The 27,500-nt window shown below is 36.6% G+C and overlaps 1 protein-coding gene and 1 long non-coding RNA gene across 8 annotated transcripts in view; one reads left to right on the top strand and one right to left on the bottom strand.

Moving 5' to 3' along the window:
* Positions 1-27,500, bottom strand: part of LOC106867322 (cilia- and flagella-associated protein 65) — a 1,093,663-nt gene that overhangs the window by 275,614 nt on the left and 790,549 nt on the right. For all 7 annotated transcript variants that reach the window (XR_016243317.1, XM_089358289.1, XM_089358292.1 and 4 more), the window contains one exon: positions 23,521-23,679. Coding sequence is in view for 6 of the 7 variants with exons in the window: in XM_089358289.1 (XP_089214415.1) it covers positions 23,521-23,679 (159 nt within the window). In the remaining variant the exon portion in view is untranslated. The remainder of the gene's footprint in view (positions 1-23,520; positions 23,680-27,500) is intronic.
* LOC149133432 (uncharacterized) lies at positions 17,925-27,274 on the top strand. Its single transcript, XR_016243318.1, has 3 exons — positions 17,925-18,180; positions 24,424-25,011; positions 25,809-27,274. It is a non-coding gene; the product is annotated as an uncharacterized LOC149133432 (long non-coding RNA).

Below are 27,500 nucleotides of genomic sequence, written 5' to 3'. Positions count from 1 at the left end.
GTTGCTAGCAGAAAGGTAAAGATAGTTCCATTATATCAGGAGGTATCTGATTTGATCCACTCTTTCAGTAGGTAGTTGTCGATGTGGCGGCGTTTAGTAAATATTTTTACTGTAACATTTTGATAATTTGCGAACTTATTAAACTTTTGAATATGACGTTCTTGCTACCGATAGGATTTTTCCCCTATATGTGCCGGTTTTGTATGGTCTGTGTCAATCAAGGTTCTTCTACTTGATCAAGAAATCAGCTGCATACGAATATATTAAGTTACAGTGAGTTACGCCTCCTATAAATTTTAACTAAAAATGCATTTCTGGTAGCTTGATATGTTATTAACACGTATTTTGCTAATAAGTCATTAACAGAATGATGCTTGTTTTGTAATGATTGCTTAGAATTATTTAAGCATGAAACTTGAAGTAATGACGCATTTTCCTTAATGGAGTATATCATATATTTCAAATATGTGTGTGAGTGCATGCGCACGTATATATATATTTGTGTGAATTAATTTCATTTTCCATAAAGAATTTAAAACTTAACTTCATTTGTCAAAACTTGCAATTGGTTTATTGTTTTAACCATTATTAAATGTCATACTTATGACATCACCATCATTGTTTATGACAAATCCATTTATTATATGTTTTATTATTTAAAATTAAAACATTTTTTAATTAAATTTTGACAGTTTTTTACTCTGATAAATGAATTTTGAAAATTATTCCTCATATAATTGTCGTTCTTTCTTTCTTCTGAAAGTTACAGCTCCTTATGGATCAAGTAATCTTCTGAATTAATAATTCTTTCAATTTAAGTTTGTCGTAAAAATTGCTTTTTTACAATCGATTATTGATGATGATTAGTTGATAGAAACGGCATTTAAAAAAAGACAAATATAGCTTTTTATATTTTCTTTAGTCAAGAAGGAGAACAGTGCCATAGAACCTCCGATGGTAGTGGGTGGGAGGAAAGGAGGCAGCTTCAAAGTGAAGACCTAGCCCAAATGTTTTGCAACAAAGTAGATTCTGTTAATAGCACTTAAGGAGCTAGGTGATGGTATCAAAGCGATCGACAGAACAAGCCTACAACGGAAGCATGTATCGACGATAATTCAATACAGAATGCAAAAATTCCACGTCGAATACCTCAAAACATTTCTAACCTATTCTACCAATTTACTGCCCTGGATTACTACGGGATTTCCGATTCTGGAAAAGCAAATGGCAAAGTCGGCCTCGACGGGATTTGAAATCAGAACGCTGTGTCTCAGCACAACTACCACAAAGCTTTCTATAGAACACTCCAATATCTCTAGCAATTTTCCATTGGCACGTGAATGAAGAAATCTTTTCACCAGTTTTCAACGCATAAAAATACGAAAACAAGTAATTAAATTACCCTCAAATAACACCATTTTGTCTTTGAAAATTACAATTTTGAAATGCGGTCTGAGTCTGTTGCGCTTATAAACCAGACTTGATACCTAATTCTGAAATATCTATGATCCTAGATCTGCTGATACAGGACTCCGTTAGCGTTGTGCAAAAGCAACATAAAGAGTTTTAATATATATTTTTAAACAGACATTATCGTGTTTTGTTGGCGTTAACTTTCACTTCCAATGTTTTAGGGACGAAAACAATAAAATGAATAAGGTGTAGTTATTCTTGTTATAGCTGTTCAGTCCCTAGCTCTGATCGAGCAGATCTATGATTACCTTGTCCCGTTTCTTATTTAGTGTATCAATAACTGAATTGGCCAATGTCGTTTTTCAAGATGCAATGTATGATTTAGGGAAACTTAAACCGAAACATCAGTATCACCGAACGGCCACACGTTGGGTATCTTTTGCAGATACTAATAACGCACTATGATTTCAGCAGTAATGTATAGTCCCTGTACTATGTTTTGCAACGTAAATTCACATATGTACTTGACTAGTATCGAACCCACAAATATATTAGCTCAGAAGAAAAGAACTACATCTCAAACGTTAGACGTCACTTCTTCCTAACGACATTATTTATTCCACTGTGTGATCGTTTTGTACCATTATTCTCTGAGACTGATCTTGACTGTATTTCTCGGGATGCAGAGTTAGAGATCTACACGTTAAAATAAAGTTTAAAATTTCTTATACGTATATATGTACAAACATAAATATTACAGTTGTAAATGACAGAGTTGAGACGATTAAGTTGCCGTTTGTGCCTTGAGGCAAATATATGTTGTGAATGCAGCATTGTTAATTCAATAAACTATTCCTTTTGATGACGAATATTTTGACATGTGTCACGACAAAAAGAAGAAAAATCATCAACAGAAATGATGTTGAATACTCATCTGATGTATCTTCGTATCAATGCTGTCTGGCTTTTCTAGCTTGAAGCTGTTATATCACTTTATAAAGTTATTATATTACAACAAAGTATTGTATTTCGACACAATAAAACTTAATATGGTGTAGATGCTATATAATCAACCCTACAGCTACCTTGATTGAGTACGTCTATAATCATAAGTGATCCAGCCGGGGCGGTCCTTTCTTTATAAATATGTGTATGTGAGCGAATGTGTGTGTGAGTGTGAGTGTGCGCGCTTGTCTGTGTTTTTCTATATAGACATGTATATATGTGTGTGTATGTGTGCGTGTGTGTGTGTGTGTGTGTGTGTGTGTGTGCATATGTATATTACCGGCGTTGATGTGGTTACGTCCCTGTAACTTAGCAGTTCGGCAAAAGAGAGCGATAGAATAAGTACAAGGCTTTAAAAAAAAGTACAGGAGTTAATTCATTCAACTACAAATTCCTCGAGTCGGTGTTCCAGCATTAGCGCAGTCTAATGACAAGAGATTAGAAAGGCTTTCTGTATTATTTATTCACCATTACACATGTTTCATTCGCTAATAGGAGTTGTAAAATTGTTTTAGTCTTTTATATATATCTATGTACGTTTTTCTATCTTTATTTATGTACATTGTAAGTAACAATATTCTATTACTGTACTACTTTCTATTTAAGGATTGTGCTTCAAAGTGCATAAAAATGTGTATGCGTGTATATATGTGTGGGTTTGTATGTACGTATGTATGCAAGTATACACATCCATAAATCTGTTTATATCCATTTGATTTTCAATATGTGAGTGATTTTATATACACGCTAACCATATATATATGTGTGTGTAGCTCTGACTTCTTATATATATTTGGGAGGGTGTGTGTACGTGTAAATGTGTGACAGTGTATGTGCGTGTGTAAATGTGTATATGACTGCGTTTCTCTCTATTTATATCTTTATGTGTGCACATATATATGTACATATGTATATATATACACATATATATATATATATATATATATATATATATATATATATATATATATATATATATATATATATATATATATATATATATATATATATATATATATATATGTATGTATATATATACATATAGTTCTATATTTAAGAGATGAGGAATTATATTATTTATATTATTTACATTTGACGGATATTTGTCCTCATCTTGTTTGTTGTTAACACAACGTTTCGGCTGATATACCCTCCAGCCTTCGTCAGGGTTCTCATTCGTAACATGGGTTCTCATTCGTAACAATGTTACTATTATTATATTATTATTATTATTACTATTTTTAATCAGGTCGCTGCCGTGAATCGAACTCGGAACCACTACGCCATATGCCCGTGGGCAATTATGGGGTGAATTTTAAGGCTTATAAATCTATTATTTTTCTATCCTTCCTCAATACCGGTTCCCATATGCTATTCATATCTGCACTCGGTCTGCTTAGGAGGTTGTTGTGTCCTAGCATATGTGCTGCTTCTTTTAGTTTTCGTATTTTCCAGTGTTGTTCCCTGTCTATTATTTTAACTTCATCCCACAGGGGGAGGTGGTTTACATTTTTCCATACATGATCAGCTATACCCGATTTATCAATATCTCCTCGTGTCACAGCTTTGCGATGTTCTTCTACCCTTATTTTGAGGGGGCGACATGTTTCGCCTTTGTATAACCTACCACAGCTGCATGGGATGGAGTACACGCAGTTTTTGGTCATATTCTCTTCTGTTGGTGGTTTTACCCGAAGGAGATATTTGCGAAGTGTTGTATTGCTCTTGAATACTGCCCTGATGTCATATGAGCCGCATATCTTTTGTATCTTTTCGGAGAGGCCTTTCACATAGGGTAGACAGACTGTAGACAGTTTATTGGTTTCATCCTCTCTTTTCTTCATAATTGGAGTAGATAGTATGTTCTTGGGGTAGTTGTTTCTTAATAGATTGTTACTGAGCTTGATCATTTCCTCGTGGTGGGTATCACGATCGCTACTTATATTCTTTGCTCGGTGTTTTAGGCACGGAGCAATTCCTCTCTTTACACTGTATGGATGGTGGGAATTGAAGTTAAGGTATCGTCCAGTGAAGGTTGTCTTGCGATATACGGATGTCCTGAATCCATACTCGGAGCGTGTTATTAATACGTCCAGGAATGCCAGCTGATTGTTGTGTTCCTTTTCCATGGTGAACTGTATGGATGGATTTATTGAGTTCACATGATCTAACAGCATTTGGACATCTTGCTGGTGGGGCCAGAGAATAAAGGTGTCATCAACGTATCGCAGCCATAGGGTTGGTTTTAGTGGTGTATAAACATAATTAAGGGATCAGCAACAGTTGCTTTACCACATACCGAAGTTCAGAAATAGCTGCTATTTCTGAACTTCAGTATGTGGTGAAGCAACTGTTGCCGATCCCTTAATTATGTTTATAAATGTATAAGAACTTTTAAATAAGTTCTTCACCGATACTGGTGTTTACATACCGAAGGGCTTGGTAAAAATTATTAATTATTAATTTATCAATAAATTAATAATCCTTTACCCTTTTATTTTTTATAATGTATGTATATATATATGTATATATGTATGAATATGTGGATATGTACTGAGTATATGGGTGTGTGTATGCGTATATATATATATATATATATATATATATATATATATATATATATATATATATATATATATATATATATATATATATATGTATATATATATATATATATAATTCAATAATAGGATAAAGTCTTTGTAAGAATCTATCAAGTAGTTAACGTGAAAAAACCTCATAAGGGAAAATCCATCATTTATTCCCTATAAATATATTTATTTATATAAGGGCATAAATATATATATATATATATGTGTGTGTGCTTGTGCGCGAATGAATGCGCGTGAATGTATGTGTCAGCGTGTGTGCCTTGTGTGTGCTGAGCGTGCATTTATAAATATGTATCTATGTGTATGTATGAGTGTATATGTAAATATGTGTGTTTACGTAAATTGATGTATGCGCATATATGTATAGTAGTTGTTACTAATTCCTAGCTCTCCTTTCTGTACTACTGGATTTCTTCAAACTCTTTCCCAACTATCTGTACGACTTCTGACTACTAGCTGTATATAAACGCTTCATCCAAATCTAAATATCGTATTATTTGATTCTCTGTCTGGAAAATTTCTAATAGGAAAATTCTTACATGTTTATCCTACAAGTACAATCTTGTAATTCCTTTTAGCAAATGAAACGTGTGTAATGGTGAATAAACAATACCAAAATCCTTTCCAGCCTTCCATTTTGATATATAAATAATTACACTGCAAACAATACTTCCAGAATTTTCAATTTCTATAAGTTCCTTATATAAACATGACAATTACATACGGAACTGGAATAGTGGAATAAGCAGATGCGCATCAAGAGAACACAGCTTGGATTTTACCCCCACTTACATATGTATATAAATACGTATGTATGCATGTGTGTGTGTGTGTGTGTGTGTATGTGTGTGTGTGTGTGTGTGTGTGTACCGTGGCACTCCGTCGGTTACGACGACGAGGGTTCTAGTTGATCCGATCAACGGAACAGCCTGCTTGTGAAATTAACGTGCAAATGACTGAGCACTCCACAGACACGTTACCCTTGTTACACGTGTACGTTATGTCTGCAATAGGCTACCTTTTCCGCATTGTTGTTAAATAATTCATCCTTAGCCCAAAGAATACCAAAGTTCACCATCGCACGTACATCACACGGATATTCGTTCTACTAATACACTTTATCTTTTGAATACGCTCCTGTTTTTTTCTTTCGGTTCTTAACCATAACCCTACGACAAAGTCATAATTCTTATAGCTTCAATACGAAATGAGCCATGCGCATATTACATACGTAGACTTAAGCTAATTGGTGGTTGATTTTATCTTGACAAAGCGCAACAGAAATTCCGTGTTAATCTACTGCGGAAATGAACACAACGATAACATAAACTGGTCATATATAAAAGCTAACACTTAAAATGATGATATATAAATTTGACCATAAAAGGAAATTATGAATATTTCACTGCATACAAGCTGGTATGAGGCTTTATATGTCGCTCCCTTTAAAACTGTCACCTAGACTTTGTGTGCCTTTAATGGAGTCCACGTTGTTACAAGCATTCGTATCAGGATTTTGATGCAAAAAAATCTTCTTCCCTTCGTCTATTTCCAGAGATCTTAAGAAAGAGTCATGGTTGCTCTCTTTTTTTCTGATTGAGACTTAAAAATGTGTTTATATCATTCACCGAAGTACATCGCTGAGAAACCGAAAACCTGGTGCAACTCCAACGAAGGCGTCTGTCGACAGAAACTCCTCTAATACTTCTGCTGTAAGAAATATAATGAACCAGTGACTGGCCAGCTTGGAATATCAGAAACTAAGGACACTATATTTCACCTTTTGGAACACAAAATACAAAAACAGATAAGCACGCGCATACATACATATCTTTTTATCGTATCGATTTAAGATAATATTACACAAAATGCTTGAAACTAACTTAAAAGTATTGCCACTGAAAGGTTTCCGTAATTAAAATTCAAAATTTTCATTAACGGAAACTAGAAATTTAGAGAGAAGAAAGATATACAGCAAATAGTTATTAAGCGAATATAGAGCTTAACTAAATGAAGAAAGCATAGGAAATTTTAAAATGAAATCAATGTACGTTTTATTTGAGATTTTGTTTACTCAATTTTTAAAATTTATTTCTTCAACTTGTTTCACTTATTGACCTTTTACTCGCATGAACTGTTCTTAATAAGAATTCATTCAAAAGAAATAATTTTTTTAAGGAAAGAAAAGCGAGAAAAAAATAAAGAAAAAATATCGATTCATCGGCAAAAAGTCTCACAACAAAATGTAGGATTGATTAAACTTCGAAACCAGCCTCTCTCTCTCTCTCTCTCTCTCTCTCTCTCTCTCTCTCTCTCTCTCTCTCTCTCTCCCTCCCTCTCTCTCTGTCAGATTATCTCGAACATTTCGGCAGCGCGAATGTTTTCTTTTTTTATTTCTTTTATAGGTGCAGGCATGGCTGTGTGGTAAGTAAGACGCTTGCTTCCCAACCACATGGTTCCGGGTTCAGTCCTATTGCGTGGCACCTTCGGCCAACCAAAGACTTGTGAGTGGATTTGGTAGACGAAAACTTGTGTGTGTGTGTGTGTGTGGTCTTTATGTTTATGTTTGTCCCCCACCACCGCTTGACAAACGTTGTTGGTATGTTTACGCCCCCGTAACTTAGCGGTTCGGCACAAGAGCCTGACAGAATAAGTGCTACGCTTCAAAAGATAAGATAATTCCTGGGGTCGATATATTCGACTAAAACCCTTCAAGGCGGTGCCCCAGCATAGCCGCAATCAAATGACTAAAACAAATAAAAGTCAAACGGTAATACACTTATATGATTTCGTATCGGCGCTACCATATTATGAACCTTCAATTTCGAAGCAAGGCACTATGATAAACAATTACCAATAGATTAAATTTCAAAATCTGTTTTGGACCTACACACCTAATAGGCCGGAATATATTCGAGTTTCTATTAGACTGCAATACCTCGCCCCACTGAACGGAACACTAACCCGTCCTAGTATTATTTTTTTATCTGAATGAGCTGAAGCAACATAAAATGGAGAGTATTGCGCAAAAGTACAATGTAAAACGTGGTCCGAGAATCGAACAAAATCGAGATTTAATAAGCATGAGTCGAACACCTAAAACCACTAGATCTCGCACTTAAAACAAGTAGTTATCAATGTTATTTATATCGACTTTCTAGAAATAGTACCTAAATTCCATCACATCACGCCATAAAGTCTACAAAAGAAAAAGGGAAACTGAGCAATGCAGTCCTAGTTATAGCCGTGATCACAGATGAAACGTGTTTAATCATGTTTGTATTCAATCAGGGTTGACCTGGGGCTAAACTAAAGCAATAACAGCAACTTCAACACTGATTCTTTTTTTTTGTTGTTGTTTTTTTTTTTTAATTCAAGAATAAACAAAAGAACCAACCACGCAATCTGTATGTGATATCTCGATCTACAAGAAATAACAACTAAATCCCACTCAGATTACACCATACCACATTTAAAAAAGGGAAAGACAAATGTGATAAGTTAATTTTAGACGCGCAGTGAACGAAAACGTCGGAATGGTGATGAATGAACGACTTCCATCAAATCTAACAGGCATAAACAACAACAACAACCGAAAACAAAAGCCGCTCGTGCAATGATGACAGTGACTACAGCAACAATAATATCAGCGACAGCATTGAGCAAATGAAAATTAGCCAGTAAACGAGCAACTATATACTAGCGAAAGTATAGACAATGTAAATGGCAGTAAATCCTGTTTGTGAAGCTCAGTGGCAAAAGTAATGTTATGTCTTTCGTTTTTATTATGTTTCCTCAGTGACTGATATTCGGCTCAGTAGCTAAAGCTTCTTTTGTAAAATTCATTCTGTTTTTAACAGAGGATCAATCACATACACTACGTACAGAATTTTTCTGTAGTTAATTAATTCTAATTCATCCCACACTACTGCCAAATATCATTCGACAAAACCTACTACCTTCTTTACAACTTTGAATCTACAATGTATCAAGAAAACTACTTAGTTTTCAGTACTATCTTGTAGTCTCTCCATCCACCACAACGGTCGTATTGATATGAAATTAGGATTTAGCTTCAAATCTTCAGAAAGCATGTCTCAAACCAGAAAGCCTATATAGAGAATGGTTTGATCTATTGGATTCCAACACACCATGGTTATTCAAACAACAATAACATGAGTTATATAAACATTCACAGTATGTGCATAGAGTTCAGATTAATACAATGTTACATAGAAACTATTCACGTTCAAGTTATTCAGAGATCTTGAAAACAATTATCGATGCTTCTTTTCTCCTCTGACGAAGTCATATAGATGTGTATAAATGTATTCGCTGTTATAATAAATTATCTAAACATCATTGAGAAAATCAACTCAAATAAAGACCTCTGTTTATACACTCTCCCATGCCATTCTGGCCGTAAGAAATGCAGTGAACCAGTTATTGGCAATTTGTGACATAAAATAAATAAATCGAAAGGTCTTTTGTGCTGTAGCTATTAAACTTAAACGAAAATAAACTGCTAGAAAGTAACGTAGATGTATTTGCTTCAGGTATATTATGAACCATTATCGGTTTGTTCACCACAAAATGTAAAATGCCGAAATATCAGAATCCACAGACCTAGCATTTATATATTTCTTACTTGATTTAGACAAGTTAGAAAAGGCAGGATTCATGATCATGTTTAAGATATCCTAATTCCAAAACCATGTTCCGAATGCTTGAAAAAGGATGCTAAAGTTACCTAAAGATCAGCTGATTGATAAGCCGAGTAACAGATTAAATCTACCAAAAAGATTCGCAATGCAATATTCAGTAGTCACAAGGCGATGAGCTGGCAGAATCGTTAACACGCCGGGCAAAATGCTTACCAGCATTTTGTCCGTTTTTTACGTTCTGATTTCAAATTCTGCCGAGATCGACTTCACCTCTCATCCATTCGGGGTCGATAAAATAAATAGCAGTTGAGCACTGAGAATGATGCAATCGATTTACTTCCTCCCCCAAAATTACTGACCTTGTATCAAAATTTGAAGCCAATATTCAATATTTACACAGATACACACGTACCAACGCGCACACACACACTCGAAGTACCTAAAATTATAAGGAATTTATCAATAACATCTAGATATGATGAGATAGATTGACTCAAACATTTCGCGAGCATTTCTCTAAGTAAGCAATACATTATTTCTATGCATTCCACTTCACAAAACTCACATAAATAGTTATCACAGCCAGTAGAATTTTTGCACAAGATAAAATGATGCAATAACATTGAGAAAACTTCTCACTAGAATAACATCTTAAACAGAAGGTAAACGTCGATCTACTAAGCATCCATTTCAACTAATGGATTTCAAACTTCACCTATGTGCTGCCACTTCTCTTCTCTAATTTGTTGGTGGCTATTTTGTATTTGTTATTTTACAACACAAACTCATATTCGACTCTGTCAGTATTTTTATACCCTAAGACTTGAATTAGCATCCTCGCCAAAGACATTGCTAAAATCCCACTGAACTATTTCACTTCTCTGTAATTAATGGTATTAAAATACTGATTGGCAATAGGATTTGACGGGATTGCTCGATCCACCGGAAAGAGAAGCTAAATATCCTTCAAATTATTGTCTGGCGTTTAAAAGAAAAACAAAGAGAAAATAAACTAACCTACATTCACTAGCGTAGCTAGAGTGTGTGCCGCCAGGGGCGGCTCTTCCGTTTGCCGCCCCCGGACCCCACAAAAAACATATTGCCTACAGCAGACCCCAAAATGGCGCCTCTTTAAAAGTGCTGCCCAGGGCGGACCGCCTCTACCGCCCTCTCCCTAGCTACGCTAGTGCCTACATAATACAATGATGTCTACAATATACAAAGCAAATGAGACTTGCACGCCTAGCATGCCATTTGTGACGCATTTGTTCGGTCGGGACTGGTTGAGGTTAAGCAATTATGACTTATTAAAATATTCCAATAATAGATTCTTCATATATTCATAGTTTTCTGCAAAGTGGTATCAAACATACACTTCTTAACTTTTAGATCCAGCTAAATCCATCATTTGTGAAATGGAATGCTACAATGAACCGATGTTTCTTCTGTCCTCTTCAACAAACAAATTACAGGCATGTTACCCTTTCTCTACCCAAACAAGCCGATTCAAATTGTTCATCACTTTTTTCGGTGTACAGGGACACAACAAAATGTTTGTCCTGTTAATAAAGATACTACATAGGTTACATGTATTATACCATAACTGGATACTGTGGACTACGTTGACATGTTCTTGATATTTAAAATAAAGTGTTAAGACGTATGGTATGCAAATTAGTAGCGCCGGTTTTCCGTAACTACTGTAATAGTTGAGTATATAAACAAATTGGCTGATCATTTCTCTGGAACTGTAGACACCACTGATGAGACTTCAATAATATTCGAAAATTTATTAAGGTCTTTCAATCTACTGCGAAACAGCTAAATTAGTCCTGTTTATAAACGTACTGAAAGTGCATGGCTCAGTGCTCAGTGGTTAGAGCATCGGGCTCGATTTCATGAGGTAGTGAGTTCGATTCCCGGACTGGTTGCTCCAGTTCACTCAGCTGTAGAAATGAGTTGCGACGTCACTGGTTCCAAACTGTATCGTCCTTTCCCTTGAATAACATTGGTGGTGTGGAGAGGGGTGGCTGGTATACATGGACGACTACTGGTCTTCCATAAACAACCTTGTCCAGACTTGTGCCTCGGAGAGTAATCTTCTAGGTGCAATCTTATTCATTCATGCCCGAAAGGGGACGCTTCCCTCTAAAGGCACTATATGTTACATATGTAATGCTGGTTTCGCGGACACAACATATTTAGATATTCTTATTACTGAATTGAGTGACAATATTCTTTAAATCTACTTGCTTCAGTAATTGCACTGCGGTTCTACTGGGGTACGGCTTTAAAGGGTTAAACGATAAAATCAACAGCTGTACTGATTTTAAGTCTGGTACATTTTCTGTCAACCGATCTCTTCTCACTAGCAAATCGACACCATTTGTCCAACAGTGTGGCTGAGAATTTGAAAGAAATGTTTTGCATTAAAGGATTCGTTACATTGTTATTCGTTTTTACGGAATTTCATCGGTATATATTGAAACAGGTAGCAGCTAACTGTAAATACAATAGCAGTGAACAAATTGGCAATTATATTATATAACAGACAGAACACAGTAGAAGTTGGTGCATACGACAATCGTCTCTCGAATCCCATTGGATGAAGATACAAATCATGAAGAACAGATGCTTCTTATTCATGTAGCAGATAATATAGAATAACTGTGGTAGCAATAACAACAGCAGAACTAGTAGTAATGGCAGACGAGGTCCAAAAAGAAGCGTAGACCTATTGCTCACCTTGTTTATTCGTTGTACTTCTTTTAGCAGAATTATGAATGAACATCACAGTTTTAGAAAACAATCAAGCGCATTAGTATGGATTTTGTAAATTACATTTTTTAATGCACGACACGCTATTTAAAAACTATTGTTCTACGTGGTTGCTTTATCTTCTGAAAATAGCATCCAAATCTCTCTTTGCTTTAAAATAGGCGGGACGCTTAGGTCGGAATACCTTTGAGAAATACTACGCGCCAACGGAAGATCTTCAGTAGCAGTGGTTCTTAAAATGGGTAGTAGGGACCCCTTAGAGGGCATTGTAAGCTTACAAAGGGACAACAAATGCCAAGGGGCGTTATAGAGTCTGCTGGGTATTTAATGGGGTCATAATTTTTCTTAGAAATAAAGTATCTAAGCTAGTTGCAATACGTATATTTTAAATAGATTTTCAAAAAAACTCTCTCGGTTTTAAAATTAGTTAATCATAGTGTTATGTTTAGGCAGAACTTGAACTGATGGTTCAGCAAGCTCCAAGATAATTTCTTTATATAAGTTATAAGCATAGGTGTAGTTGTGCGGTAAGAAGTTTGCTTCCCAAGAACATGGTTCCTAGATAAGTCCCACTGAATGGCACATTGGCCAAGTGTCTCCTACTATATCCTGGGGCTGGCTAAAACTGTTTCAGTAGAGTTGATAGGGTAAACTGAAAAAAGCCCGTCGTTAGTACATATATATATATATATATATATATATATATATATATATATATACATAAGCGTTAGATGGAGTGACAAGTGACAATTCTTTAAATAATAATGATAATTATAAGCTTAAAGCTTATAATTATCATTATTTGCAGAATATATACATACAAACATAATACATAAATATATATATATGTGTGTGTGTGTGTGTGTGTGTGTGTGTGTGTGTAAGTAAGTAAGTAAGTAAGTAAGCATGTGCGTGTCTAAATCCCACCACCACTTGATAACCAGTGTTGGTGTGCTTACGTTCTTGGGACCTAGCGGTTCGGCAAACGCGTCCGATAAAATAAGTACTAGTTTTTAAAAAATAAGTCCTAGGGTTGATTTGTTCGACTAAAACCCTTCATTGCGGTGCCCCAGCATGGCCACAGTCAAATGATTGAAACAAGTAAGAGATAAAAGATAAAAGATCAATAAGCATTTAAAGTTATCTGAATACTAAAGAGTTACTTAATTACAACTATAACGGGTACTTGTTTAATTAACACCGAAAGGCTGAAAAGCGCAGGCGTTATTAGCCATATTTAAAATCATAATGAAAAATGTCTGAAAATGTGTAATGGTTCTGTATTTATGGCATCTTTGTAGTAAATAATTTAAGAAACAGTTTTGAATGATAAAACAACTTCTTACTAGAAAACTCATTATGCACATGATATGAAGATGCAACTGATTAAAATTCAACATATATAATGAATCTGAATGGTGCCACTGAATTTTTAATCTTGAAAGAAGTGAAATCACAAATTATGAACAGATAATAACTAGATTATTACTGCAACAGACAGACACATATAGATGCTTATTATATGCAGTATGTATATACCCTCGCTAGAACAGTTACAAATATGACTTCGAGGATGAGAGTTTCGTGCAAAGAACGTTAACGAAACTACACACGCACATTCACACACATACAGAGGGAGAAAGAGAGAGAAAGCAAGAGAGAGAGAAAGCGAGAGAGAGAGAAAGAGTTATGTCTGGTGAATGAAAATAGCTAAAACCAGATATTAAAAGTTGATGACGTAACTAACCTTGCACTCTGCACACATCAACCGGATGCGATTTCTAATATTTAGTGATGCATGTGAAAGGAATTAGTTATTATCAGCCAATAAAAGCAGGAGGGAGTATCAACAAGTTCGACCGATCTTCTAGAAATAGTAGCCAAATGACCTTCAAATTGATAATTGTTTTAAGTAAAAAAAAAAAAAACACATTGTACTCTAAAAAGACTGGTGTTTTGGTTTGCATACCAACAGAGGAAGCTCATCTTGGTCGCTTCACCTACTGAAAAAGGCAGTCAAAGTTCTCTTAAGTTAAATCTTACCAGCTTAAAAAATTGAAGGACCTATTGGACACTATGATAGGCAAGCCAGCATTAAGCAACAATGACTGTCAATATGAAATATCGCATGGTTCAGTGGTTAGAGCGTTGGGTTCACAAACATGAGATAGTGAGTTCGATTCAAGAACCGGGCTGTGTATTATGTTCTTTATTCCATGTTGCTCTAGTTCACTCAGCTGTAGAAATGAGTTGTGACATCACTGGTGCCAAGCTGTATCGGCCTCTGCCTTTCCCTTGGATACCTTCAGAGACGTGGAGTGGAGAAGAGAGGCTGGTATGTATGGGCAACTGGTGGTCTTACATAAACAACCTTGACCAGACTTGTGCGTGCCTTGAAGGGTAACTTTCTAGGTGCAATCCCATGGTCATTCATGATAGAAGGGGGTCTTTACCATTTTTTTAGAATCGAAAGTTAAATGATCTCCTTTGCTGGTACCTTGTCAGCGTTTTCTGTGGTCCAGCTGCGGATAATTATTTCAAATTTACTTATGTTAGATATAGCCACACCCTTGTATTTCAGTCGAGGAGACCCTGTTTTTCATACCACCAGACAAGTGTGAATAGAGTATTTGTCTTGGCAACCGAGTCTCTGTCACTCATTTTAGCCTTGCCCAAGACAGCAACTCAGTGGCAATGAATGTTGACGCACTCTACTCTGTCTCTAGTTGTCACATCATAGATAGTCTGCTGCGTCAAGTGTGAGGCGACCAAGAAGGTGTTTACATTTGCTCGCGACTTCACAAGGACTTGAAACAATTAGCGAAAGTATGGTACATGTTTCCAAGCCATATTGATTTGTGTTTGGTGGCTGGCTGTACTTTTGTTTGTTATTTTTCGCTCGTGTGTGTGTGTAAGGACGGGATGATCACGAATGTAAGCCTTTTGATCATAGGTAAGGTCAAACCAGCAAAAGACCACCATGTCACTAAACAATAACAACAGCATCAACAACAACAACAACCGGGATGTTGTCTTTCCTGAAGCTTACTTTGCACTGTGCTGTGATTTTACTCACATCACACACAACGCAATCATTTCAGAAACAAAATTCAAAAACTTGAATTAACCTTAAATATTTTATATATCAGAAAGTCTCATCGGTCGAATATTTTCTACCTAACCCCAGACACGCCACGTTAAGTTCATTTCTTGAAAGTACATAACTGATTTTCTTAGTGATAATGATATTTTAACGCTGTATTGAGGTTGGTGATAAGTATTCCCTGAATATTTCTAATATACTTATAGCTAATTGCCCGCTAAAATACCATTTTGACAGCAATATAATTTACTATTGCCAAACAATTCCCGTGTGTACAAACCACTTAACATTAACGACCATATCATAAATTTACTCTAAATCATCATCATTACCGTCGTTATTATCATTATTATTGTTATTATTATTAATCAAAATTGCTTGCTTGTTCTTCACTGACATTGATATCGGGCGATATATAACGAAAGAAAAGAAAAAAAGTTTTTTCTTCTGACAATTGACATATTATCGAACAGAATGTCTTGTGGTTGTTAGTGAATGCTTTTAACATTCTGAGTTCGAAATCCACCGAGGTTGATATTTTCGTCTTTCATCTTTTGAATTTCGAAAACAATAAAATTGCAGTCAGGTTTTATGGTCTATATTATCGATTAACCCACTCCCTTCAAAACTGCTGGCCTTGTGCTTAAATGGGAAACAATTATCTTTAGCGCATTGGATTGGCTGAATCATTAGAGCACGAGAAAAAATGTCCTGCAGTATTTGCTCAACTTATTTGCATTGTGAAATGAAATCCCACCAAGTTCAACTTCCTTTTTTGTTCCTCTACGGTTAAGAAAACACAGCACTTGTCAATTAGTGGAGTCGATATAATTTACTACTTCCAATCCCTCACAAACTTCCTGACTTTGTCTAAATGATAAACACTTACTATTATTAGTTTAAAATTTTGGCACAAGACCAGTAATTTTGGAGGAAGGAGTAAGTTGATTACATTGACCCCAGTGTTCAACTGGTACTTATTTTATTGACTCCGAAAGAATGAAAGGCAAAGTTGGTCTCGGTGATATTTGAACTCAGAAAACGTAAAGATGGACGAAATGCCAGTAAGCATTTTGCGAGGTCGGGTAATGATTCTGCCAACTCGCCGCCTTAGGAACACTTAACATTATCACCAACTATCCGAAGGCGCTGAGCTGGCACAATCGTTAGCACGCCGGGCGAGATGCGTAGCTACGTTCTGAGTTCAAATTCCACCGAGGTCGACTTTGCTTTTTATCTTTTCAGGATCGATAAATTAAGTACCAGTTGAGTACTTGGGTCGATGTGATCGACTCTCCCCTCCCCACAGAATTCAAGTCATGTGCCTATTGTAGAAAGGATTATCACTAACTATCCTATGGCGGCGAGCTGGCAGAATCGTTAGTACACTGGGAAACATTCCCAGCGGCATTTCGTCCGTCTCTACGTTCTGAATTATCATTTCATTTTCTGAGTTCAAACTTCGCCGAGGTTGAGTTTCCTTTTCAGCCTTGTGGTATCAATAAAATAACTGCTAGTTAAATTCTGGGGTCGATGTAATCGACTTACCTCTTCCTCTGAAATTGCTGGCCTTGTGCCAACATATGAAGTCATTATTGATAACTATCGTAGCGTTTAGATACGTGTTTCTACATAGCAAAGGGACTCGACTTCCTTTCAAGTATTACTAAATGGAAGTTGTTTCTTTAGAGATCTTACTAACAAGAGTTTTGGCTACACGTTTAGTGACATCTGCCAGTGATGCTTGGGGTTTAATATGGAAGAATAGATTTGTATTGTGGAAGTTATATCTTGTTTGCTTTCATATTATGAGGACTTTCATATTAGGATATCTAAAAGGTGCGCCCCACAAGAAAACAGTAATTAAAACAACGGCGCACAAGACAAACATAAAGCAGCACATATGCACATTACAACATCCATTGAAGACTTACACTGAAAACAAAACAAAAAGAACATTCAGAGAGCGCAAACCTCCGCCAACGCAACACCAACATCCTCTCAACGATTAACTGGAGATGATTTTTAAAATGAGAATATCTTAATGAATATCATGAGACGTTTTTGTTTTCTCTTCTCTTAAATTCCGGTCTTCCTTTAGTAATCCTGTTGTTTTAGATTGATGTATAGAATTATGTATATATGTAAGTATATCTTAAAGGATCTCTTTATTTACCTATAAAAGGTATACATAGAGGGGACACTACAAGGGACGAACACAAAATCGTTTGGGTTGCAATGAAATGGGGAAAAAATCGAAAAAATCGGATGAAAGAATGAAATAAAAATACATACAATTAAAAATTTATAAAATAATGTTCTGGGTTATTTTTTATATTTAAACCGCTGTTTTTTTTATTTTTCCTTTTTTTTTTTTGTTTCCTTCTTTTCGCCCTGACCGGCTATGCTAGCACAGCCCCATTCATCCTCAACTTCCTTACGGCAGACATCCATCTTTTCCCGAACGTACTTTGCGACAGCCACTTTTTCTCCAGACGGATCTTTCTCGACAGGTGGAAGTTGAAATAACATACCAATCCGTGTCCGGAGATGAAGTGACCAGTCCCAATCCCTTTCGCTCGTGTCGTCCATACCGCTTCTTTCAGTAAGTATACCTTAAAGTGTTGAAATGGATGAGTAATCGCCTAATATAATAATGAGCATTGTCTGTATGTGTGTGTGTGTGTGTAGAATAGAACCGTAGTGAGAGGTGAAGGTAGCGAAGATAAATGGCAAAGAGAAGGTCGTATGAATGAGGAAGGAAGGGGTGAAAAAGCCGAGAAACGGCGTCTGATGTGTGTGTGTGTGTGTGTGTGTGTAAAAGAGAGGTATGTTTGTGTGCGTGCGTGCGTGCGTGCGTGTACAATGGAAATGGGATGGTAATGTTCAACGCTGAAAATGTGTGAGTATATGTGAGTGTATGTGTGTGCGTGTACAAGAGAACTATGTGAAACTTTACATATACATGTAAAGTATAAAAATCGGAAAAATTATCCAGAATCCTTGTCCGGTACCGGATCAATCCCAAAATCTAACAAGACCATGTCAATAACGAGGCCAAACATTCCTGAAAGTTTCATCCAAATCCATTCAGCGGTTCTTGAGATATCTTGTCCACAGACAAACAAACAAACACAACTGAAAACAATACCTCCACCTCCGCTAAGGCGGAGGTAATAAGGAGCATTGAGGTGGACATTTCATTCAAAAGGAAAGTATTTCTGCTAGTTTAAGGAATATTTTGAACGATAGGATAAAAGCAACCGCAACAACTACTACGCAGAGAGAAATATGCAAAACAATATACGCATATAAGATGACTCTAGAGATAAAGGTCACAGTTTTGCTTCTGTTGTTACGCAAACACAGTTCTCATAGAAGGGAACTGGCTGAGAGAATTTTGTGAATCCTGAGAATAGCCCTGTGCCTCGATCTAATCCAAGAGATGGCACACAGAGAAATATAACACATAAGATGGCGTGGAATTTCACCTCTATACAAAGTGGCAATTAGAAGCACTACACAAGATAACTGGAGATATTTTCTCAGTTGGGTGGAATCAGGCTTAAAGTAATTGTCTGTTGTATATTCAGGACCAAAAACTCAGAGCAAAGGCTTTCAAGTGATTATCAAGCGTTAAGGCGAAAAAGTTCTTTTTGAATTATAACAGAAGCAAAACGTGTTTCTTCGACATTACTATTCTTCTATGTATTCTCTAACAAGTTTTTCAGAAAGTGAGTGTTGTTGTTGTTGTTGCTGTCTTCGTTATCGTTAAAATTATTTTCATGTTCAACATTTCCTTTATGTGGACTGCTATGATTTTCTTCTTTTCTGTTTAATTATAACTTGCATTAATTTTTGTGTGATTTATCATACATTTTCAATTTACTTTTAGTGTAATTACTTGTGTTTCATAAATTTTTAACTCGTCCCTTCATTAATTGTATAACACCCTTCACCTCTCCTTTGCATATTTTTTGACCCCTCTCACACATCTTTGTAAGACTTCTGTTTAACATTCATCATATTTCATTGTATCATTTCTTTGTGATTAAGAAAGAAATATCATTATTGTTGTTGTTGTTGTTGTTGTTATTATTATTATTATATTGAAGCAGAATTGTTACTGTGCCTGGCAAAATGCTGAGTGGTATTTCATCTGTCCTTACGTTCTAAGTTCAAATTCCGCCGAGGTCGACTTTGTCTTTCATCTTTTCGGGGTCGATGAAATAAGTGCCAGTTGAACACTGGAGTTGATATAATCGACTCATCCCCTCCCCCAAAATTGCTGTCCTTGTGGAAAAATTTGAAATCATTATTATTATTGTTGTTATTGTTGTGTCCAAGTGGCATGTACTTAAAATTTCACCCACAAGGCATTCTTCATACTCAAACTGTATCAGAAGACGATTACACAAGATTCCAAGTCATGGAAGAGTAGCACAAATCACACAATCCACATGACAGTAAATAGAACTTCTTAACACACAACAGTGCCTGAAGATGTGTGTGTGTGTGTGTGTGTGTCTGTGTGTATGTATAGGCGCAGGAGTGGCTGTTTGGTAAGTAGCTTGCTTACCAACCACATGGTTCCAGGTTCAGTCCCACTGCATGGCACCTTCGCCAAGTGTCTTCTACTAAAGCCTCAGGCCAACTAAAGACTTGTGAGAGAATTTGGCAGACGGAAACTGAAACCCGTTATGTATGTGTGTGTGTGTGTGTGTGTTTGTGTGTCTGTGTTTGTCACCCCCAACATCGTTTGATAACTGATGCTGGGGTGTTCACAGTTCAGCAAAAGAGACTGATAGAATAAGTACTAGGCTTACTTGTACCTATTTAATCAATTTCATTGACTAAAGGCGGTGCCCCAGCATGGCCGCAGTCAGATGACTGAAACAAGTAAAAGAATGAAAGAATAGATATACAGGGTGCATGCGTGGCTGTATGGTGAAAAGCCTGCTCACCAACCACATGGTTTGGGCTTCAGTCCCACTGCATGGCACCTTGGACAAGTGTCTTCTACTACAGCCTCAGGCCAACCAAGGCCTTGTGAGTTAATTTGGTAGACGGAAACTGAAAGAAGCCCTTATATGTGCATATATCTGTGTGTTTGTGTCTGTGTCTGTGTTTGTCTCCACCACCACCACTACCACCATCACTTGACAACTGATGTTGGTGTGTTTGCATCCTTGTAACTCAGTGGATTGGCAAAGAGACCAATAGAATAAGTACTAGGCTTATTAAGAATAAGTCCCGGGGTCAATTTCTTCGACTAAAAAGGTGGTGCTCCAGAATGGCCACAGTCAAAAATGACTGAAACAAGTAAAAGAATAAAAGAATATATCTACATATGCACACATGCATGTGTGTGTGTGTATATATAGATATACAGAGATTAATTCACATCATTTTGAATGGGGAAGTGCTATTAAACGACTTTGATTTTAGTTGGACTTGACAAGCTATCAAAGGTGGCAGTAAGGTTATTTCTACATGGTGGATTTTTGCCATTTTAAACATACATGTGATCATGCTTTCAGTCTGCAGCTAGCATCAGCTTATAGGCATGTATGTCTGTTAATACGTGTAAACATGTGTGTGAGTGTGCATGTGTGTGTGTGTGTGTGTGTGTGTGTGTGTGTGTGTGTGTGTATCTGAATACATATTTATTGATATACATGTGTATGGGTGTATGTCAACTTAATTACATACAAACATGCATACACACACACACACACGTGAGCGTGCATGCAAGCATATATAAGGGATAAATTTCAATTTATTGAAAATGTCTTTCAATTGTCCTTCAGTATGTCACCGGTTAAATTATATACTCACCTCTGTACGTGGGTTTAGGGATGGGTAGGAATGCTCATGTGCTTCAATGTCTACACATGTGTGTTTAAATCTTCATGTGCGTTTTACTAAGAAATGTGATGCAGACTGTTTCTCTCTCTCCTCCTCCTCCCCTCTCTCTCACTGTCTTTCCTCCACTTTCTTCTTTTCCTCTCACTCTCCCTCCCTCCCGCTATCTCTGATTGACTTTAAAAAAATAAACAGTTGAACCTGAAGTGCCACATATGATTCAATGATAACACTAGAATCGTTAAAATGATATGCCAGTTGAAATCTTAGAATTCCTCATAACAATATCAACAGAGAACAATAATTAAACAAGTAAACAGAAGAGAAAAGTGCTCTTAGCACTTTTCTTAAACAAAAAATGTCGCTGTTTGAAAATATATGTATATTATCTTGCACATCTAATCTTTACCTCTTTAATAAACAAGTGCACTGAAACACCGAAAGAAATACCTATGTTCATATATAGAGGTGTATACATACACACATACACATATATATACTCATATACACACATATATACACTCTCACACACACACACACACATATATATATATATATATATATATATATATATATATATATATATTATACAAATGCCAACTCCATCAAATGCCAACTATTAAAGGAGGATTAATGAAATGCTTTCTTTATTTTGCCACACATACAAAAATATATGTGTGTATATATATCGTCTTGTTTTTTGTCACTTTTTGTATAAACAAATGAAAGTAAATGATATACAGTGAGCATCACAGTGTATATAGTCTGTTTTCAATGTATATGACCAATTAGTATTAAAATAGAATAAAATCATCACTCGTAAGTGCCCTCTTAAAATATCACAGACTATGGAGAACACATTTAAAACTTACCTTTATTGTTCTGCCACTGGTCCTCGGAAAATGGCATGTCGCTATCTATAAACATTCCTAAATCAAAGGAGTACATGGTCAATTACAGATTGAGCAACTACATTTCGGAACACATTAGAGATTTGTGAACACTTTCTCCAGTGGTGGCTCATGTACAGGAACTGCGGAATGCAGCACTCTCTATTTCCACTTTATATTATCAATGACATTCATTATAATAAATCTTTTTTTCTTTAATTCTTTCTTTGTACTTGTACATTATATAATCATTAAGCTTAATGTCAGGAGCCATCCCCCAGTTTATGAAAAAAATACAAAAATCCTTGTATAGAACTGTGTGTTTCACAGTTCCATTGATGCAGTGTTTGTCTGTTGTGCACATGCTCACATGTCTGACATAGGAAGCTTCACACAGGGGAGAGAGAGCACTGCATGAACGACAGTGCTGGGTGAAAGGTAGTGTTTCTTCTTGACTCCACATGTGTTGTGCTTAAAAACGTGTTTATATTGAATGTGATAAAGTGTAGAATTAGATTATTATCCTGCTTTCAGCTGCCAGGACTTGTAAAGTAGGGCACATTCCCCGTCCCCATGCCCTTATTTTGTGATTTAGGGGAGATTTTGGTAAACAAGGAGGAATTCACAGCGGTGCTCAGTGAACAAATTGAACACACAACTCGGCAGTAGTTCTTGAAAAACATAATTGAACTCCGCTCTAATTTCTAAATTAGTGACATCTGCCAAATTTCCTGCTGAGTAAACTCAGAGCAGTACCATACGTGCAGTACCATAGGTGCAGTGCCATAGGTGCAGGTGAAGCTGAGTTTGAGAAGCTTGTTTTCTAATCATGTGATCTTGGGCTTCCAAGCTGACCAAAGTCTTCTGAAAGGATTTGGGAGATGAAACCTAAAAGAAGCCCATTCTGTGTGTGTGTGTGTGTGTGTGTGTGTGTGTGCGTGTGTGTGTGTGTGTGTGTGTGTCTTTGAGTAGTTTGTCCCCACTTCCACTTCACAGCCAGTGTTGGTTTATGCTCCTGTAAGCTAGCAGTTCAGCAAAAGAAAATGATTGAATAAGTATTTAGCTTAAAGAAAAATACTGGGGTTGATGCTGTAAAGAAGGGCGAAATTTAATGTTTGCAGCACAACCGTTTTGTTGGATAAAGATGAAATATGAACTCAATGTAGAATAATCTAATGTGATTTACTTACAAGGATCTCTCTACCATATTTCATCTTGAATAGCACTGGAAGACGGTAAGTTCCGAGGTGAGTATGGTTGTAAGATAGCCTTACATCGATTGACTCACCGGGCTGGACAACACTTTTCTGTGGAGTTACTGTAAAGATATTCTCTTCCAAGATCTTTAGCTAAAAACAAAAAGTAAAAAAAGGTGAACAATGAAAACAATTTAGAACTACATAAAAATACCATACACAGCTAGTCAACTTTGGGGCTTCCGCGATAGGTGGTGGTGGTGGTTGTGGGGTCATATGTCCATATGCTATAGTGCAATATGGCACTCCGTTAGTTATGACGATGAGGGTCCCAGTTGATTCCCTGCTCATTAAATTAATGTGAATGTGGCTGAGCACTCCACAGACACATGTACCCTTAACGTAGTTCTCAGGGAGATTCAGTGTGACACAGAGTGTGACCCTTTGAAATACAGGTACAGTTCATTTTTACCTGCTGTTTAAACTGGAGCAATGTGAAATAAAGTATCTTACACAAAGCGTCCCCAGGAATTGAACTCACGACCTTGCGATCTTAAGCTGAATATCCTAACCACTAAGTTACGCACCTTCACATAATGCAATATAATGCTATTCTAACTCCCTTTCTCTATCAGTCTTCTGTGGTACCCTGTTTCCTTCCTCCACTTCACATTCACTGAGTGGATATTCTTTGCATCAAACCCGTTCCATAATTTTTAATCATCAGTCACACTGTTCTGACTCTACGGCACTCACCAAACCACCCCCGATTTCTGTTCATCAATCCTATTCCATTTTTCATGTTCTCCTTGTACCTTAACCTCACATCTCTCTCTTTCTCTCTGTCTCCTTGTCTCTCTCTCTCTCTCACACACATTTTTTTCTTTTTCTTTCTAGGTAGGAAAACCAGATGTTCCCTTTCAACAAGACACCTGTTCCTACTCCACCATCATCATACTTCCAATATCCCTCCATACAGTGCACCCAATCAGAGGATACTTGGTGACCTTGCCCGTGCGGGAACCATGAAAAAGAAAAAAGCGCCCAGTATATTCTGTGAAGTGGCTGATGTTAGAAACCATGCCAAAGCAGGCATTGGTGCACGGTGCAACCCTCTAATTTATCTGCTCACACAAATGGGCTGCCCCATTCCAGCATAGAAAACAATGGAGTTTAAAATGATGATGACGACGACGATGATGATGACAACGATGATAATGATGATAATGATGATGATGACGATGATGATGGTGATGACGATGGTGATGATGACGACAATGATGATGATGATGGCGATGACAGTAATGATGACAATGATGGGGTCGATGACAATGATGACGATGATGATGATGATGACGATGACAACGGCAATGACAATGATGGTGAGGATAACAATTATGATGATGTTGAGTGCAACCAGTTGTCACTTGCAAGTATGGCTTGGAAACATGTACCAATGCTTCGTCTTATAATGCCTATGTAGTGGTGAGTAGACAAAGTCACAGGCTTAACTTTCTTGCTTTTGATTCAATGGAACATACTGTAAGTGACATTTTGTGGGAGAGAGGGCTGCACCAGCACTGAGCTTGTGTCCATTACAGATGAATAGAATAAAAAAATAAAAGTAAAATTACCTTCTCGAGTCATGACAAGGGCCAGTTTCCCTAGTTTCTATGGCATATATATTCCCCACCTGGATGGGATGCCAGTCTGTCACAGGGTTACTTATTTTTGCCAGCTGAGTGGACTGGAGCCACATGAAATGAAGTGTTTTGCTCAAGAACACAATGCACTGCCTGGTCCAGGAATCGAAACCGCAATCTTACAATCATGAGCCCAACACCATAACCATTAAGCCATGTGTGCTCACGCTGAATAGAATGGAGTGCCAGGAAATGAAATGGCTTACTCACAGATACAATGTATCACCTGGTCCAGGAATTGAACCCACAACCTGGTTATGATCAGCCAAATACCTTATACACTTAGAAATACACCTTCACTACATGTTATACTCAACAACCACATCACTCTCATAGATATAGAGGACTATGTGCTCAAAACAAGAGTATCTTTATCCATGGACTTACAGGCTCATGAAACCACGTGTCTTCCTCTTCTGGTGATATGGCATGAAAACAGATCTATTGACAGACTTTGGCACCTGGGGCTGTTTCAGAATATTCTGGGTGGGCACTAATTTGTATTGTGGGGAGATTTTTGTAAATCTGAGGTTAAATAAGCATCATCAACAACGATAATTATTTTTAATTTAATTCAAGCACAAGGATCGCAGTTCTGAAGGAAGGATGTAGACGAACATAATGTAGAATCATCATCATCATTGTGAGTTGAATTCCTGTGGATCTTTTGAACAATAATAACCATCAAAATGACTGCGAACTATATTATTCAACCTCATTATTAGTGATTAATGACAGAATCATAATATGTAGTGCTGCCTCAACACTATTATGGTATGATAAATGAAGTGGACATTGAGTTACACACTGGCAACTCAGTACAGAAGAGAAATTTTATAGACACTAAGGATGTTGATATACTCAAACACAAGCATCAATGGAGTTGATTATCTATGAGTAATAATCATTAATGAGAAAAATTTGAAGTAGTAGATCAATACAGATGAACTACATGGAGAATCTGACCAAGTTGTTATTGTTCTTATTTTTGAAGCTGTAGCATCATGATAGCACTGGCTTCGTAATGGTCCTACAATCAAAGTCGCAGACTTATAATCTCTAAGTATTTCCATTCTTGACTAACACATCTTTTAAAATATCCAGAACTGCAAAATATGTCATTCATTTTCTCGAATGGCAATAAAGTGTGATCTGAGGGAAATTTTGCTGCTATTTTTTTGGCACTAGAATGACTGCATCAAGGTCTACTCATGACCCCTAAATTGCTGCAGCTGTTATTGTTATTTAGCTTTCAAAGTAGCTTATTTTTCACTGAGTCCACAAAGAAGTGGAGAGAGGAGTACCTAGGCCTCTAAATTGAATGCTCCTTTCTCATCCCCTTCATATATAGAGAGCAGGAGAGAAGAAAAACCGACCCAAATAGTTGACTGGTACTTTCTCAATAGCTGAGGATTTTAAGATAAAATTAACCTCAGCAGGATTTGGGCTCAGGAAGCACAGACAAATGCTATAAAGCATTTTACTGGACGTTCAAATGACGCAGTCTGCTACCTAATTTTAACCTCAGCAGGATTTAAGATCAGAAAACAAAGACAAATGATTTGAAGCATTCTATATGACATTTGAATGGTACAGTTTGCTACCTAATTAACTGTTGATTGAGCAGAACTATGTTCAGTGACATTCCAGCCTTGACTGTTGCATCTTTCTGTATATCCAGGAAGACATTATGTGATATCACCGTCCTTTTAAAATGATGATAGATCGCAATTTGAGGGAGGTTTGGCTGTCAGTTCTAGCAAGTAAAACAATCACTTAAAAACCACTCACTCACTATCTGTCTCTTTCTTTCTCTCCCTCTCTCCCCCCTCTCTCTCTCTCTCGTTGTCTCTCTCACAGCCCACTAAGTTAATAGTGGACCTATTAACTTAATAGTGGACCTACTAAGTTAATGGTGTTATTAGTTTAGTGTTTAGTCCTAATTAGGATCTGTGATCAAATTGTTGCATAAATCTTTCTCTTTCTGGAACAGTGTACAAAGGGTTGACAGAAGTACGTTAATCTGAGCATGGCCTCGTTTTTAATTCAAGTACCTACATCAACTACAAAGAGGTAGTTGCTCTTTATATATATATATATATGGATATATATATATATTTATATATATATATATACACGCTAAAATGTGTAAGCAACAATGCCCAGATCAGCTTCCACAAAAGATGGTTTTTGATACTGATATGAAATATGCAGGTAGTAATTTTAGTCCATTGGTTTCATATCAATTTAACATACCAAAATGGATCAGAA

Source organism: Octopus bimaculoides, chromosome 10 (assembly GCF_046866305.1).
Source record: "Octopus bimaculoides isolate indiv1 chromosome 10, ASM4686630v1, whole genome shotgun sequence".
In the NCBI taxonomy this organism is placed as follows: Eukaryota; Metazoa; Mollusca; class Cephalopoda; order Octopoda; family Octopodidae; genus Octopus; species Octopus bimaculoides.
Note: the sequence above shows the minus strand (reverse complement) of the source record. Positions and strands in the feature narration are given on the sequence as shown.